General features: G+C 40.6%; 1 protein-coding gene across 1 annotated transcript in view; it reads right to left on the minus strand.

The window, feature by feature from the left end:
* obsl1b (obscurin like cytoskeletal adaptor 1b) overlaps window positions 1-17324 on the minus strand; it is a 31592-nt gene extending 14268 nt beyond the window's left edge. Inside the window, exons 1-8 of the mRNA XM_054615832.1 lie at window positions 16310-17324; window positions 14571-14840; window positions 13334-13594; window positions 12587-12898; window positions 12226-12492; window positions 11717-11992; window positions 10740-11015; window positions 173-445 (exon numbers count right to left, since the gene is read on the minus strand). Coding sequence (XP_054471807.1) covers window positions 173-445; window positions 10740-11015; window positions 11717-11992; window positions 12226-12492; window positions 12587-12898; window positions 13334-13594; window positions 14571-14840; window positions 16310-17324 — 2950 coding nt within the window. The remainder of the gene's footprint in view (window positions 1-172; window positions 446-10739; window positions 11016-11716; window positions 11993-12225; window positions 12493-12586; window positions 12899-13333; window positions 13595-14570; window positions 14841-16309) is intronic.
* Between the last annotated feature and the right edge of the window lie 293 nt (window positions 17325-17617).

Here is a 17617-nt window from a genome sequence, read left to right on the forward strand (position 1 = left end):
TTGGGCAATTTAGAGCAGATACACTTTTCTCAGATGACACTATTTGAAGCATACTGAAGCCTTATATAACACAATCTACTCATTGTGCTTTTTGCCCTTGGTGTTTGCTGAGATACCTACATATCTATATGTATGTACAATATTCTGCATGTAGTAGTATCAGGGATTTTACCTGTAATACTAAGGTGAAAGAATATTGAAGCGTCGGCTGTATCACAGACGTATTCTCCGGAATCTTCCACTCCACTAGAAATAATCTTCAGTCGTCGATAAGGGCCCTCAATCTTGAGCTTGATGTTCTCACTCTCTTGCAGCTTTTGACCGTCTTTGTACCAGCTGACAACACCATTTGGACGAGACAATTCGCAGCTCAGAATTATTTCCTCAGGGACATGACGGTCAAGGTGGACATCCTCCTTGGGGTAGACTATCAACACCGGAGGTTCTTTGGAAGAACAATACATGACATTTAGACATTGTTCTCTGTGAGTGGATTCGAGTGATTTTTGAGCAGTTTTTATGTCACATATTTTTTTATCATTTTCATAACTATTGTATTACCTCGTATGTTAACCTTGTACATGAGAATGTTGCCTCCTGCACGGCATGTGTATGTGCCTGTGTCGGACAGTTGGGTTGAATTTACTGTCAGATCCCTTTTGGTGCCCTCTGCTTGCATTGTGATATTATTGCATGGTTGAATTTCAGTTCCATCTTTGTACCACTGGACAATGCCATCAGCCCTTGATACGTCACATGACAGAACAAACTGTTCTTGTTCCACAACACTCTTGAAAAGGTCCTCCTCTGGGATATCCGCAAATGTTACCGGTGGCGCTGCAGAAAACAATACACAAAATAAGTACGTTCTTGCTCGAAAATACTAATTATTGTTTATGATCATGCATGCAGTGACTGTAAGGTCAGGTTTTCACAGCTTAGACATGCTGATTGCAAGTTATCTAGATCACAACTCCTCAAAGACATCATAATGATCAATTTTAATCCACTTCTGAAGCTGAGTTAAACAAATAATTTAAGCAGTGCACTGACTTAAAGCAGTTACCATAGGTGTGTTGGAAAAACCTGTTGACTCATCAAAACACATGCCATGAAATGGGAAGCACATATATTAAAAGCGACAAAATTAGGACAAATATGAAGGAAATCAGCTATGATGAATATGATGATGATCAGGTTTTGCTTCCTTCGTGTATATTAGAGGTCATGATGAAGATGTAAGCCTCCACAATGACAACATCTTGCCAAGAAAAAGCTTAGCATATCACCTTTCACCTCCAGATAGTAATCGTTGAAATCTAAATCATCATTGGTTTTACAAGTGTACACTCCAGAGCTTGAAGACGTGGCAGACGTCATAGCCAGTGTCCTCTTACTGCCCTCTGAATCCACGTATGTTCCCAATTTTGGCGAGACTTTTATTTCGTCCTCACACCTGCAGGTCTGGCTCGTGTGGTCTGCGATCTCACACTGCAGATTGTTCGGGCTGCCTGCTTCAACAGATATGATCCTCTCAGCCTCTGTAACAGCTGAGAATCAAACTGGTGCTATAAGAATTTAAATTCATTGAGCAGTAACCAGTGATCAGATTGCGATGCCATGTAACACTTGGATTCATTCTTTAGCTCTACTTTGGTTTCAGCCAACTCCTGAGGGAAATGTCTGACTTTTTAGCTGCTGATGCTCCTCTAGTTTCACCATAGTTGCTAACGTTGTCAGTCTCACATGCTAAGCAAATAGCAAACACTGTAAGCTGTGCTCTATTTGTTTTATACTGTACAGTCTATTTATCAGAGGTTTGATCCTCCGAGCAACCCCTTTCACATTACACATATCCATTGTCAATATAATGTCTGATTTGTGTAGTTTTAAGATGCAGTTTTACCACCATGCTCTTAAAAAAGTCCAGTCTAAAAGTTCCTTTAAGAATTGGCTTGTTAGGGCAAGAATGACATTGATCTATATATCTGCAGCGGCTTAAAAATGTAGAAATATTGAAATGACATACTTAGCAGTGCACCTTGTCTCAGAATTTACGGACTAAAATAAATGAAATAGGTAGTAGCCAAGCATTCACTGAAATACGTTAGTAATTCTGACAAAGCTCAAAATACTTGGATCACCTGCAACATCCACCTTGAATTCTATATCGTCATCTGCGGCTTCACAGCTGTACACACCAGAGTGGCTGACTTCTGCTGATGTAATAACCAATGCTCTCAGTTTTTCTTTTGCATGGATTTGGATTTCATATTCACTCTTTGGAAATAGCTGTTCTCCATCCTTGTGCCAATAGACCTGGGCAGTTGGCTCTGAGACTTCACACTGCAGCTTAATTGGGCAGCCTGCTTCAACAAATTTGTTTCTTGCAAGCTCTGGAAGTGCTGAAAACCTCACAGGAGAAGCTGGAGGGTATTATAAGATTTGCAGATCTGTTGTTAAGCTGTCAGAACATCATTTAACAAGTTGTGTTCATCATCAATCTTGTTTTTTTTTGTATAGTATATACAATACACAGTATGAAGCTCTGAGTGTAACAAAAAACTTCTAGCTTAAATCTTGCTGAAATTGTGGAAAATAATTGTACAGTTAAGGTTAACAAAGGAAATGCTCAAATGTTCATATCACAACTGGAATGGCTAATTAAAACTGAAAACTAGAAAATCACCTTCGATGTCCACATGGTATGTTACGACATCATCAGCGAGGCAACAACTGTAGAGGCCAGAGTCAGAGACCTTAGCAGAATGGATCATTAATTTTCGCAGGCTGCCATCTCGTTTCATATCAAGGCCAGTTTTGCAAAAAAGCTCCACCTCATCTTTAAACCAGGAAACCTGGGCCACAGGGTCTGAGACCTCACACTGGAGGATAATTGGACAACCCATTGCAATCATCTTGTATTTTTCAGACAGTGGGATTGGCATGATCTGTGGCGATCGGCCTAAGAGAAGGGAATAACAAGGGTTTTGGAAAGAGACAAGAGATGAATTCACAACAATGGACAAAACACACTGCCCAAACAGTTGAATGTTCTAATGAACATTCAACACAAAGCAACTTTTGTTCACCACTCACACCATAGAGTAATATGGACGTGGTATGTATGATAAGAAGATGGTAAGGATGGAAATAAATCACCTTCCACTTCCACTTTAAATGTGATGGTGTCATCTGATGTTGAACATTCATAGGTGCCACCTTGTATGTTTTCAGCTGAGTTGATGAGTAGTGTCCTTGTAAGACCATCTGACTGTATTTCCATATTGTTTTGGGGTAGGAGTTTCAACCCATCCTTGTACCAGTCGACATGAGCAGAAGGATCATGAGAGAGTTCACAGCTGAGGACAATTGGAGAACCTTCTTGGACGGACTTGCTCCTGTCAGTCTCTTGAAGCTCTGAGAACTTCACAGGTAGTGCTATACGTTTCAGATATTGCAAAAAGAGTGTCTTAATATACTCCATAAATATCATTTCTTGAAGTAATTCAATATACAACCTACTGTATATTAAACTAAAAAGAATTTCAAGACAAAACGATATAACCTGCTTAACAAAGACAATGAGTAAAACCACAATTCATACAAAAGGATAAAATGGCAAGAATCAAGTTCTGTAATTTCAGTTATTCAGTTCTTGAACACTGAGATAAAAAGCACAGACAAAAAACACTGGTAAGATACAAACATGAAAGTGACAGTATTCGTTTATGATAAAGTATTCAGTTAGTGTCTTTAATGAAAAAGAGCAAGACATATAAAACGTTAGCTTTCTTAAGATATTGGACATGCATAAGAAGTTGCATTGTGAAGCTGCAAGTTTTTAATAAGCTATTTTGATAGAGGACGCCCTTTAGTATCCAGTTTCACTTAATTAACAAGGGGCGTTATGATAATGTGTGAAGGGGAATTGTTTTTCCTTAGACTGACAGAACCAATCATGCGATAAAAAATTTACAACAAATTAAGCTGTTTCAGAGGAAACTTTTTGCTTTACTTTTTTTTGAAAGATGTTGATCAAATTATGATAGCAGACTTCTTGTTAGGTGATTAGAAAAAAATGACGTAATCACCTGCTGTTACAGTAAATTGGCCATGCAAGACAGTGAAAGCGCTACAGAGTTTCTGAGCATCACCTTTTACTTCCACAGCAAACTGTATGTCGTCATCCTTTGAGTCACAGCGATACACGCCACTGTGAGCCGGCTCTGCTGATGGGACAATTAGGCTTCTCAAATTTCCCTCTGACTGGACGTCTACTCCGTTTTGAGGTAGGAGCTTTGTTCCATCCTTGTACCAACTGACCTGTCCCTTTGGATCAGACAGCTCACATTGTAGAACAATGGGAAAGCCCGTCATGACAGTCTTTTTCTGGTCACCCTCAGATAAAGCTGAAAACTTCAGAAGTGGAGCTACAGGATTGAATGTGAAATGAAATTGGTAAATAAAACAGATACTGTTATTAACCAAAGGAAGCAAAGCACAATCCTGAAACTAGAGGCTTTAGCAGCACAGTCAACCATTATAAATGCATGCAAATCTTTTATCCTAATCATAAATTTTGATTCAGTATTTACAGAAAAATGGACATGTTTGATCCACGGACACCATCATGCGCCATAGAACGCCATGGTCTCATCTCTCTTATTTTGAGTATAAACTACAAACCAACACTTTTACAGCGCTTAAAAACCTTCCGAAACAGACTTATGGAGCTTTATTGCTAAATGTAAAAGTGTAAGTAAGCACTTAACATGGTGAGAGTGTGAGCTGATCTCTTTACAAAATGAATGACCTTGCGATCTAGCTTACCAGCTACTCTTGGACATAAAAAAAGAGAAGCAGATGGAGCCCCATTATCCCAGGTAAGGTTTTACCAAGCTAAATGATCAGCTTGATTAAGAATGTCATACCTTGGTAGGTTTTAATTAGGGACTTACTGTATCTAAAGGGAAATTTGATTTAGAGATAGATTAGAGCAAGAGAGCAGATATTCTGCCATCTTTGCAACTTATAAGGAAACTCAAAGCTTCTTTTTATTGTAATAAAGTGATACACTCATACACTGTGAAATGCAAGCACGTATCTAAGATCTCTTAGAGGCTGATCATACAGATGCGCATTGCTATAGATGCTTCCACTTCGAAAATGTCTTGACTAGGTAGGTCAGGCATAACAGTGCACCTGTGGAGTGGGGCTGATTAAACAACCAACCATATGTGATTCACGGAAAATGGAAAATGCGCCCCCTCCCTTTCTCACTCACTGTAGCCTACACAAAACTATTGCTACATGAGATATCGATCGCCCTCTCCTTTCCTCTCACATATTGTAGCTCTCTCACAGTCCAACAGCTAACTAGCTATCAAGCCCTACCACATCTACCGGCAACAAAAGAAGAAGGAAACGGTATAGTTCTTAACCCTGCGTCGGTTAGATTTGCTGCCTCGGCTAAGAGTGACATTGACGGTGTGTGCGATTTTGAGCCTGGTGCTGAAAAGTTAAATATACTGTTGCCGATCAACAAAAAAGACACAGCAAGCTGCAACAAAAAGGCTTTTTCAACCTGAAAAACCAACACTGCCTGATCAGGCCTTTAGTCTGTACATATATGCTACATTTACAGTTCATCCAAATACTGCTAGAGGGAGCTAATGAATATGTTATCTTTTAAACTCTGTGGAAGTGTCTTAATTGATGCTGGTGTTCTGTTTTTTTGAAGAGGTCGATTGTATTCATCCAGAGTAATACAATGAGAAGTTACTTTTTTCATAAGCAAAGCAAAATTGTTTGGATGCACTTGTCCATGACTAAAATGTATTTGCAGATAAAAAGAGCATTTGTCACCTTTAACGTCCACATGAAACTGCATCGTTTCATCAGTTGTCTTGCAGATGTAAATCCCTGCATGAGACAGCATCGCTGACTGGAAAGCCAGTGTTCTTATGGAACCCTCTGCCAGCATGTCTTGCCCAGCTGCTTCACGTAGTTTTATTCCATCCTTGTACCAATTGACTTGAGCGTTAGGATCTGATATTTCACATCGCAGCACTATTGGTTCATCAACTTCAACAGACTTGTTCCTCTCAGCCTCACAAAGTGTTGTAATTCTCACGGGTGGAGCTGGGGATTGTTGAGGTAACATCGAGAGAAAATTGCATCACTATTACTGACTAGGACAAAATTGATCTTTCAAACAGAAGAGCAAAATCTCAAATCAAGATTAGTCATGCCAATAAATCTTAAGAGTTAAAATAGGTAATAATAAAAGATACGTCTTCATGTTATTAGTAATCTAACAAGAGGTATATTTAGTTAGACTTGAGATAACTAGGCATTCATGTTAGGATTTGAAGCTAGTGTATTTACTCTTTTCCCTATCTTTAATATTCCTCACAGACCACCCAAGCTCAAAGTTTAACATTGGCTATTAAAGTAGTCTTAGTATGAACAAAATCAAGTAAATAAATGTAGAAATTGTCAAAATGTCAAGGACTGCAATAAGCAATCTCTTCATTTTACACAATGTCAACATTGTGCCCCTCCATTTTTTGCTTGACAATGCTAACCGTTTAAATCACCTTCAACAGCCACCTTATTTGTAGTGACACTGTCAATCCAGTGACTGTCACATGTCCTTGATAGATAGATCTCTTCTGATTGGACAGTAGAAGCCTGCTTGATATAGTTAGGCTTTGCACACTGAGTAGACGATCTTTGCCCAGAGTTAACTGTGCTGTCTACTTGGTCTTCTGATGCCTTCATGGTGTGATGACACTCTGCGTGGCCTGGTTTGGCCTGCTTGGACTGATACAGCACTTCTGCATGGTGAGGTACAGTCTGTCCTGTGTGATAGAAGTCATCCAATCTTTCATGCACAGACTGTCGCAGGTTGTTGTTTTTTCCTGGTTGGACCGTTCCTACGTCTTTAGAGTCCAATGATTGAGGGTAAACAGTGTTATGGAAGTCACTGAGCTTCTCCGAATAGGTAGTTGATGTCTGTAAGTTTCTGTCAAACTCCACTGATTGGTCAGCCCATGAGGAGTTACAGGACCCCTCTGAATGGACGTTTTCAATTTGTAAGCAATCAAGGCGCTCCTCTGACAGGGCAACTGGCATCTGTATGGACCCGCAGAGCTCCTCTGATCCGACAGAAGATTTAAAAAGCTCTTTCGATTGGACAGTCTCAGTATGTGAAGATTTAAGGGGCTCCCCTGATTTGATTGTTGCCATTTGTGAGAATGTATAGGGGTCCTCTGATTTGGCAGTTGTAGTCCTGCAAGAGTAACAGGGCCCCTCTAATTGGAAAGTTTCAGTTTGTAAGCAATCAAGAAGCTTCTTTGACAGGACAGCTGTCATCTGTATGGAGCTACAGAGCTCCTCTGATTGGACAGTTGCAATATGTGAGAATTTAGAGGGCTCCTCTGATTGGAGAGTTGTAGTATGTGAAGATTTAGAGGGCTCCTCTGATTGGAGAGTTGTAGTATGTGAAGATTTAGAGGGCTCCTCTGATTGGAGAGTTGTAGTATGTGAAGATTTAGAGGGCTCCTCTGATTGGAGAGTTGCAGTATGTACAGATTTAAATGACTCGTCTAATTGAACAGTTGCCGTGTGTGAGGATTTAAGGGGGTCCTGTGACTGCAGTGATGCAGTTTTAAAGGAGTTACAAAACTTGTCTAAGTGGTTCTCAAGGTGTTGTGACTGGGCAGTTAAAGTATGTAGCGGATTACCTAACTCTGACTGGACAGTTGGCCTCTGTAGTGAGCTTCTTAGCTCTTCTGACTGAACAATTAGAGTCTTGAGAGCAGATTCCTCCGATTTAACTGCTGCAGTTTGAAGAAAAGTACAGAATTCATCTGTCTGGACAGCTGTCTGCAAGGAATTATCAAGCCCCTCAGTTGGGGCTTTTGCATGCTGAAGATAGTAAATGAATTCCTCACCTTGTGACTCTGTTGGCTTATTAGTGTGATGGTGTGTGTCAGATTGTATTATTGTTGGCTTTACAGAGTTACTGTAAACTGGAGATTGGGTATTTGTTGTTTGTTGATTGTCAGAGATCTCCTTTGGCTGTTTAGTTGAAATCCTGTCAGTCATATATTCATATGTTGACTGAGATGTTGGCATACGCCTGGAATGTTCATCTGTCTGTGTATCTCCTCTTCTGCAACAGAAGGTGCCAGAATTGCATTTTGAGGACATGCAGTCAACTTCAACAGGATAGGCCTCTTCAGTGGACTTCTTTTCTTGGTCAGAAGAGAGCCTTGGCGATGCAGCTATAAGCATTGTGATGTACACAGAGAAAGGTTTTCAGTGGTTGATGGTTTCAATACTTCTTCTCATAACAGAATTTTACATCAGTGTGGGTTAGCATGGAGTTATGGGATAATTCATTGCAAAGACAAGCAAGAAGATCGACCAGGTTTGGTCTGAGATTGAGCTCCTATATTTCCCCCTTCAACTGACTCCTAATATTGTTATACCACCAGAATGTTCACTAACACCTAAAAAGTACATCAATTTTCTTCTCCTTGATTAGAGTTCGTTGTCATTGCAACGGTGAGAGGTTCAGGGCAGCAATGTGAATGAGAGGATCTGGTGATGAATAAGACATAAGATGGACTTAAGAGTGGTAAGCTGCTTGTTACAAGCAAAGATGGCTGTTAAAATGAAGAATTAATTGACAAACACAACATGTATGTTAGTATGAGGAGCAGCTACTCAGCTACTTAACACCAACACATTTTGAGTAAGAGCCAAACACTGCAGGAAATTACATGAGACCAGGATTCAATATGACAAAAAGCAACTTCTAAATGAAAAAAAGATGCAGATGCCTCAGATGATGGAGCTAACAGTACAATACACCACTATTGTTAGTGGCATTTATGTGCTGGGTTAAGATGGATGATTGATGTTGAAATATGTCAAATCACCTTTGACATCCACTGTGTATTGGGCAGATGCATCAGCTATCTCGCCAATCTCGTGACCATATTGACACTGCTCTGCTGTTTGGACAAAGCCAAAGAGAAAACAATGAGCTGGGTGATACCTTCAAGTATGTCACTAAATACTTGATTCTTAATTGTGCAGGTACAATGTGGAACACCACCTTCCATATCCACATTTAACTGTGCATCACCAGATGTTTCACAGCCAAACCTCCCATCCCCAGGCAAGTCATGTGACTGGAAAGGCACAGTTTGGCTGCTGCCCTGTGATTCACAGTCGGCTTCCATTTTTGGGTAGATCTGGGTTCCATCTTTGTACCAACAGGCTTTGGCAATGGGATCTGAAATCTCAAATTGCTGAACAATTTGGCAGTCCGTTTCAGCAGACTCAGACTTCTCAACATCAGGACCAAGCAGAAATGCCGGAGGTGGCACTACAGACAATCATGGGGGGGGATAATTTACATGTACATTATTCTAGATGTTAGAAAAAGTGACTTCAAAGAGATATTGTCAAAACTCTCAGATATATAAGCGCTGCTTTTCAACAACAAATAAGAAGACAGACCAAAAAACATACAGTTAGTCATCACTTAAATGAAAGACATTTTCAGAATCACCTTGATTGTTTACTATTAATTGGGCAACATCATCTGCTGTCGCGCAATAGTATGCTCCAGAGTTTGAAGGGTGAGTTGGTTCAATAACAAGGGTCTTCTTGATGCCTCCCATTTCCAAATTAGGCTCTTTATTAGAGTCATGTTCTTTATCCCTCTGCAGTGACACATGGCAAGCAAGGTCTGAGGTTTCACATGTTGGCTCAGTTGGGTAGGTTGCTTCAAGTGACTGCGTCTCCACCACCTCTGGTGAGGGCGACAACGGTCGCGTTGGAGCTAAAGATGATGATTCATATTATAATTGCGGACTGAACAGTGCAAATTTACGCTCTGATTAAGGAAGGGGTTATAGATTCAGCTTTCTGAAACTGGCAACCAATCGATTATATTTTTTAAGTTTTGTAGTTTGCCAATAGAGATTATTTTTACCTTGATTTAATAAACTGTTACAACTTCACACAAAACACCACTTGAAAACAGACAGACAGATATGCATATTGTAATTGTTAGTTGCGTCTAGTCACCAGGAAGCTCTAGGGTTTGCTCTAAGAATAAACACATTTAAATAAAAATCACCTTTGATATCCACAGTGAAGCGAAATGTGTCATCAGAGGTTTCACAGCTGTATAGCCCTGAGTGCAAGAGCTCAGCAGCTGGGATAGTGAGTCTCCTCAACGTGCCAAAACTCTCACTATCCCAATCACTCTGCAGGGAGAGCTTTACACCATCTTTATACCAGCAGACAGGCACAGTTGAGTCTGCAACCTCACATTCCAGCTCCAAAGGTTTGCCTGCTTCAAGTGACTTGGTTCTCTCAACGTCAAAGATAGAGTACGTCACTGGCATAGCTAGCATTGGGAATTCAGGAAAGCTAAATAAAATCAAGACTGTGGAAATGGATACCTTGCAAAAATATAACCGCTGAGCAGAAAATTAAAAGGGCTTTGGGGAAGTTTGATTCAGGGCACAGCAGTTGCAAAGCAAATGATTACAACTAATGATTAACTTGGGCATTAACAATGCTTTAAGGTTATGTGCATGAAACAGTACGTCAAACTACATACAGTAAAAGCCAGGATTATTAGTGGCATCTATAAAGAGGGGATGGGGTTATAATATTAACGCACAAGATAAAAAGTGTAAAGTCACCTTTGATCTCCACTTGAAACTCCATGGTATCATCCTGAGTGCTGCATCTGTACACGCCAGAGTGGCACAGCTCTGCAGACTGAACAACTAATGTCTTTGTGTTGCCCTCTGATTGGATTTCTAAACCAGAGTTTGAAATGAGCTGCATATCATCCTTGTACCAGCAAACGTGGGCCTCAGGATCCGACACCACACACTGGAGTACAATAGGGCAGCCTGCTTCAATCGACCTGGTCCTCATTTCTTCAGGAATTGCTGAGAACTTCACAGGTGGAGCTATAGATATGTTAAGATCTTATGTCAACCTTAGATCAACCTCATGCCAGCCCTTAAGATTATCAAAATCTATTTACTGACAACTAAATTGCTAACATGCCGAAATGCAGTCTAAGAAAGGGTCACAGCTTAGCTGTACTTCTTATGAGTGCAAAGAAGAAAGGCAACAGACAACATACAAAATAGTCATCAGAGTTAGTTGCTTTGCTAAGGAAGAGCTTGTTAATGTTTCACATCGCTTAAGGTAAAACAAATCACCTTTGATGTCCACACTGAACGTGATGGTGTCACCCTTTGTCTTGCAGCAGTATAACCCAGAGTGGAAACATTCTGCTGAATGGACAATCAGTTTTCTCACCAAGCCAACAGTTAGAATATCTACTCCAGTTTGAAGATGAAGCTTTGACCCATCTTTGTACCAGTGCACCTGGGCAGAGGGATCTGAGAGCTCGCAGCATAAAACAATGGGGTTGCCAGTTTCGATGGTTTTGTTCCTCTCAGCATCTGGAATTGCTGAAAACCTCACGGGTGGGGCTATGGATATTTAGATATTTGAATTGATTGTTAAGTTGTAAATCTAATACATTTCTATTAGTCAGACTTAATGCATTTTTAGGTAAGAAAAGAAAAAAAGGGGTTGAAAGTTGCTATAAGGTGGTTAGTGAAAGACATCAACATTATAAGAAACTCACACCACTCACCCTCTACTTCCACATTGAACCTGATGACGTCATCAATGGCATCACAGCAATACACTCCAGAGTGTGAGAACTCTGCTGATTGGATGACAATTCTTCTCATGGTGCCCTCTGATTGGATATGCAGACCCTCCAGGGTTTGTAACTCCACCCCATTCTTGTACCAGTGCACTGGAGCTGCAGGGTCTGAGAGCTCACAGTAGAGCACAATGGGGTTCCCAACTTCTACAAATTTATTTCGATCCATTTCTGACATGGGTGAAAACTTGACAAGAGGAGCTGCAAATTTTAGAAAAACAATGAAAACTTTTTAAAAAATTGAGACATTACATCCAGGTTAGTGAACAGAGGGATACAATATATTAATGTCATCTTGCATTGTTGGTGCCAAACAATGTTGGTACATTTGTCCTAATTCCAGTTGAAATAAAATGGACAAATAAAAAACACCATACATCTTAGGCCTAACAAGACACATGATCAAGCAAATTATGACAGTGATCCATACACACCTTGAATGTACAGTGCGGCAGAATCACGGATGCCATAGGCAATAAACGTGATCTCGGCTCCATTATCTGTTTCACAAACTCCTCGAATGCGAAGAGATTGATGTGTTCGTGACCTGCGCATTGAATAACGCTCATCTTCCTGAAGCTGAATACCACTTAAAAACCATGTACCGATAACTGAAGCAGAGAGCTCGATGGAGAAGAGGGCGTCTTGCCCCTCGGGCACCAAGGCATCCTGTAAGGGAGCTTGTATTCTGGCAACTGGAACTGGAAAAGAGAATCAGATTATATTATGATTTAGCAAGCAATATCCTCAACCATGTAGTGATCCCATTAATCAGGAACAAAAAAAGAAACTTACCCAAATGAACAGCTTTAGGGAACTCAACATTGTTGCTCTTTCCATATTTGTTTACACTGCAAATGCGAAATCGATAATCTGCTTCACATGGCACGCTGTCACCAAGGATCTCCACAGAGGTTGCAGAGTCAGTGGTCAGGCACTGTAGCCATTCCTGTGAGCCTGTACCCACTTCCTGTCGCTCAAGCACATATCCAGATGGAGGGTTCTTTCTTGTGTCCTGAGCAGGAACCCATGAGAGAAGAGCTGCATTAGCACGCTCTGTGTTGATCTGCACACCCACTGGACAACTGGGAGGACAATGTCTAGCCGCTGTAACAAGAGGAACACATTGTGCATCAATGTCTCTTTGAATTCGAATTTAATGATCCATGTTGATCAATTCCAGAAGTAGCTATCTGACACTTTGTGCAAATTTTGTATTTGTAATCAAGGTAGTTCTCCAATCAGAGGGTCGGTGGTTCGATACCCGGCTTCGGCAGTCGATGTGTCCTTGGGCAAGACACTTAACCTAAAAGTTGCTCCCGAAGGCTTGCCATCGGTGTGGACTGGATGTTGCATGAATGTTAGTTAGAGTCTGATGGTGGCACCTTGCATGGTAGCCTGTCATCAGTGTGTGAATGGGTGAATGATATGTAATATACTACTGATTGTAAGTCGCTTTGGATAAAAGCGTCTGCTAAATGACTGTAATGTAATGTAATGTAATGTAATGTAATTCTATAATCTTTAGATAATACACCTTACCTTTCACTCTTAGCTGAGACGAAGTCTTAGATCTGCCTACAAGGAAAGTCACAAGGCCAGAGTCTAGGGGCATTGTGTTGACGAAAACCAGGATGTGAGTTCGACCAAAGGACTTAAGGATAGTCTGATGCGTTTCACGCAGCTCTACGGCATCTCTGTACCAATGTATGTCCATTTCTTCTTTTTCCACTTCAACACAAAAGGCTGCATTTTCCCCTTCCAATACATCCACTTTTCTTGGAAGCTTCCGCAAAATTGTCCCTGCAAGGAAACACTTTGAAAGTTAGTGACTTCTTTGCACATTAAGAGGATGATGATTTTGATTATCTAATGGAAATGTTGACCTTACAAACAACATTTGCAATTTGCCTCCAAAATCAATACAAATCAACGTTGTAAAAAAATAATCCTTTTCTGATCTGATACTACTATGGTAAAAGTTTGGTCAGGATTAATTAGGTTTAATTATCAGTTAAATTACTACATTGTAAAGGTTAGAGGACCTTCAACATCATGGTTAAATAACTACTTAGTCAGGGAATGATTGTGGTCATGGTTTAAAGAAACCCGGTTGACTGTCGGTAGGAAATGCAAAGCGAACGGTCTCCCATGGTAAAGTCCAATGTTTTTCTGACTGGTAACCACTTCCACCTCTTGAACTCTGCTACAGCGCTTTCTAATTTAAACATACACATTTGTTGTTTTGGGCATTTCCTGAACAACCGATGCTGTCGTTTTTTCTTGGAGTGACAGTCTCATAAAGGAACTAGTAATATTATATAGTGTTTCCCAATCGTCAACGGTACAAAAAACATAGATGAAATGTAACACCACACAAAGAGAGCTTTCCATAAGGCAAATTACCTGACAAAGTTGAAAAATTGAGACATCAGACTTTATGTTTACTGCCGTTAAAATTCCATTAAAAATACATATCCATATTGCCTTGTCTCTCAGTGCCAAACTAGCTCAAAGGAGGAGAGTATAGGAATGAAATTCTATAACTTTTGTCAGTCATACAGCATGCGTTTTAAAATGACAGATTGAAAGCTAATTAAGGGTTAAGGTTGTTACAGTTTAAGTTAAATCAACTTTGGTTTTGATTCTCCCAAACACATATTTAAACTCTTTTTATGTAAAGAGTCCTGTTGTATTTGTATGACCTCATAGGTGTTCAATAAAACTCAAATACATAGTAAATGTACTACAGTTATTTGATTATATCATCCTGATTTACCTTTCACAGCTACCTCTGCAATGCTTCTGCCCCCGTCGGGCATCTCGCAGAGGTAAATCCCATCATCGTCAACTCCGATGTCACGGATAGTTAGTCGCCGTTTTGTTCCCCACTCCTCCATTCCATATTTGGCCCCTGGCTGCAGTCGTCTGTCCTCCAGATACCATGTGATGGGAACAGAGTCCTCTGGAACTTCACACTCGAGAACAGCCAAATCTTGCTCCCACACTTCTAGATCAATGAGGGGCTGCTTGAACCGCACAGGCGGTTCTGGCACCAAAGAGGAGGAAGCACACCAGTTTATCAACTAAGCCATTATGATGTCTCCTGATTAAAAATGAATTAAGTTCAAATCTAACTGAAGAATGTTTCCATTAACTAAGTTACTTTATCAAATAAATACTTCCGGCAAGTCGACCCTGAGAAAACTTGCACAGCTCATCATAGATGTCCTTGTATTAAACGGTGTAAATTGAATTATAATTGGCAGTAAGTTCTAGTGAAGCAAACAAGATGAGCAAAATCATTAGACAAGTGGCCCATATAGTTGAGGAATGGAAGGCTCATTTACACATCAGGGCGTTGGATAGGAAATAAAGTGTGTGTAACTGACACCATCAGGCAGTACCAGACAGTTGTAAACAAAGGAATGCGGACCGTATTTAGTAGTCCTTGCAAAGCTCTTCATTTCCTAATCTTACTGAATCCATTTAAACACACAGACAACTGATGAAATACATTCACCATTTTCCATTCAAATCACCCTTTACCATCAATCCCACCTCAATGTTTCTGTCTTTACCTGACTGACACAGTACATTGCTGTCTGTCGGTACCTTGAGTTTGGACTTCTCTGGGCCATGTGAGAAATATGATCTCCTTCCCAAGACTTCGATCACATGGACGCCCCCATAGACCTCTCACAAGCTAAGTGACTTTGCAGACATCATGTTGCTGTTGGAAACCACCTCAAGCTGATGAACTTTGCCTGTTCAGATATCTCTCGGATTGAATTTCTGATCATTATTACATTTCATTAAACCTCCAGTGGACCAGGATTGAATTTATTTTAATGCATCTGGTAACAAATCATTGGATCACTGATTATATTTGCAGCTCACTAGCCTGCTGACCTGGCCATGATACAAAGCCATATACTTGACATTTACGTCATAGAGTTGCTTAAGAAGGCATTTGTAAGCAGCAACATGCGTCATACAATTTAGCATTAGTGTGCTATTGTACAGTGTGAGCTGAAAAAGCACTGATCACTTCCGTAACTATTTTCTATCTACTGAGATAATACTCTTTATTCTACCACTCTGGTATATACTTTGGTTATCAAACTAGGATTTTGGAAAATAGAAAAGATTGGAACAATACTTAATATTAACTATATTAGTTTTTTGTACTAATACTCAATACAATATATCCTTAATGTTTAGATGTTTGTAAAATTTCCCGACACCGTCATACAACATTTTTAAGTTTATTTTTATGATCCCAGTCTGGCCCTACCTCAATATATGATCTCAGAGTACCTCTTTGGAGATATCTCAATGAGATCATCCTAGAATCAAATGGTTAGAAATCTGAGCCAAGAACACACCACACCCTCACTCACTCCTTTACTCGCTGCAAAAAGAACTGTGTCTGCCTTGACTCTCTAAAGTGTACCTACACTTCTTCCCATTTTTACAAAATGAAAACTGAAGCCACTGAAAATTATCTATACTTACCCTTTACGGAGAGGTGTACGGCACTGAGGGTTTGTCCGGCAGTATTGCACGCAGCACAAACATAAACTCCATTATCCTTTTGCTTACAGTACAGAACTTTAAGTGTAAAGTATCCTTCTCTGTCCTCATATAACAAGTAACGCCTTCCAGACAGTATCAGCCTGCCATCTTTCCTCCAAATGATTTCTGGTTTGGGTTTCCCAGTCACAAAGCAGCGGAATTTGGCATGTTTGCCCTCTGTCACTGCGAACATTTTCACTTTAGTAGACTTGGTCATGGAGTCGTCTTTGAGCCGGTTTGGCACTTGCCTACCACTCCTCTGTTTTCCCTGGTGGGCTTTCCACTGGCCATTCGTGTAGCCATTGCGGTTTGCCTCGTCCTCATGTCCTGGGCCTGCATCAACCAGCAACACAGCTCCTGCCAACGCTTCCCCAAACTCATTCCTAGCTTTGCATGTATACACACCACCATCTGGAGCACGAGTCTTAAAGATCTTGAGCTGGAACCATCCACCGTCCTGGAAGCCCACACTGAAGTGCGTGCTTTCGAATATTTCATTGAGTTTCCTGCCGTCCTTTTCCCAGATGACCTCCGGTCGTGGGTTTCCCCAGAGCTTACAAGAGAAGACCGCATCATCCCCACGACCGGCGCGAGTGGAGAGGGGCTTGATGAGGAACCGTGGCTTATTTTCCTCCCGTAACTCCATCTCTTGTGCTTCGCCTTCCACGTTCAGTGTGGCCGCTGCGTATGTTTCCCCAATGCTGTTCTTTGCTTTGCATATGTATTGGCCACTATCCTCTGTGGTCACAGCCGAAATGATGAGATTGTAAACGTTTCCATCCTCAAAGACCCTGTATCGTCCCTGTGGGTCAATCTTTTCATTGTTTCGCTCCCAGATAACTGCAGGCCTTGGATCACCACCAATTTGACACTTTAGGACTGCATCAGTTCCACTTTGCACCACCACAGGTCTTGGATATGCCAAGAAACGTGGTGCACCACCAAACACATCCATTTCTGATTTGGTGTCAGCCTCACTTCACTTTGAGCAGTCCAGGAGATTAATAAGTAGCAGTTATTCACTGGGGGAAGATGGTCCAACTTCTGCACAGCAAATTTCTAAAAAGGAAACAAATTACTTTAATATCAAACCGCTTGTGAGATTTAGATAATATTGCAAAATTAATTAAACATTTTAGCCAGATCATTATATAAGATGACTTTATATGTTATGAAGTTATACTTTTTAGCCTTCCTGTTATAGGTTGGTGAACCGTCATATTTTGGAATGGACAACTCACAGCCTCA

The sequence above is a fragment of the Anoplopoma fimbria genome, chromosome 16 (assembly GCF_027596085.1).
Source record: "Anoplopoma fimbria isolate UVic2021 breed Golden Eagle Sablefish chromosome 16, Afim_UVic_2022, whole genome shotgun sequence".
Taxonomy (NCBI): Eukaryota; Metazoa; Chordata; class Actinopteri; order Perciformes; family Anoplopomatidae; genus Anoplopoma; species Anoplopoma fimbria.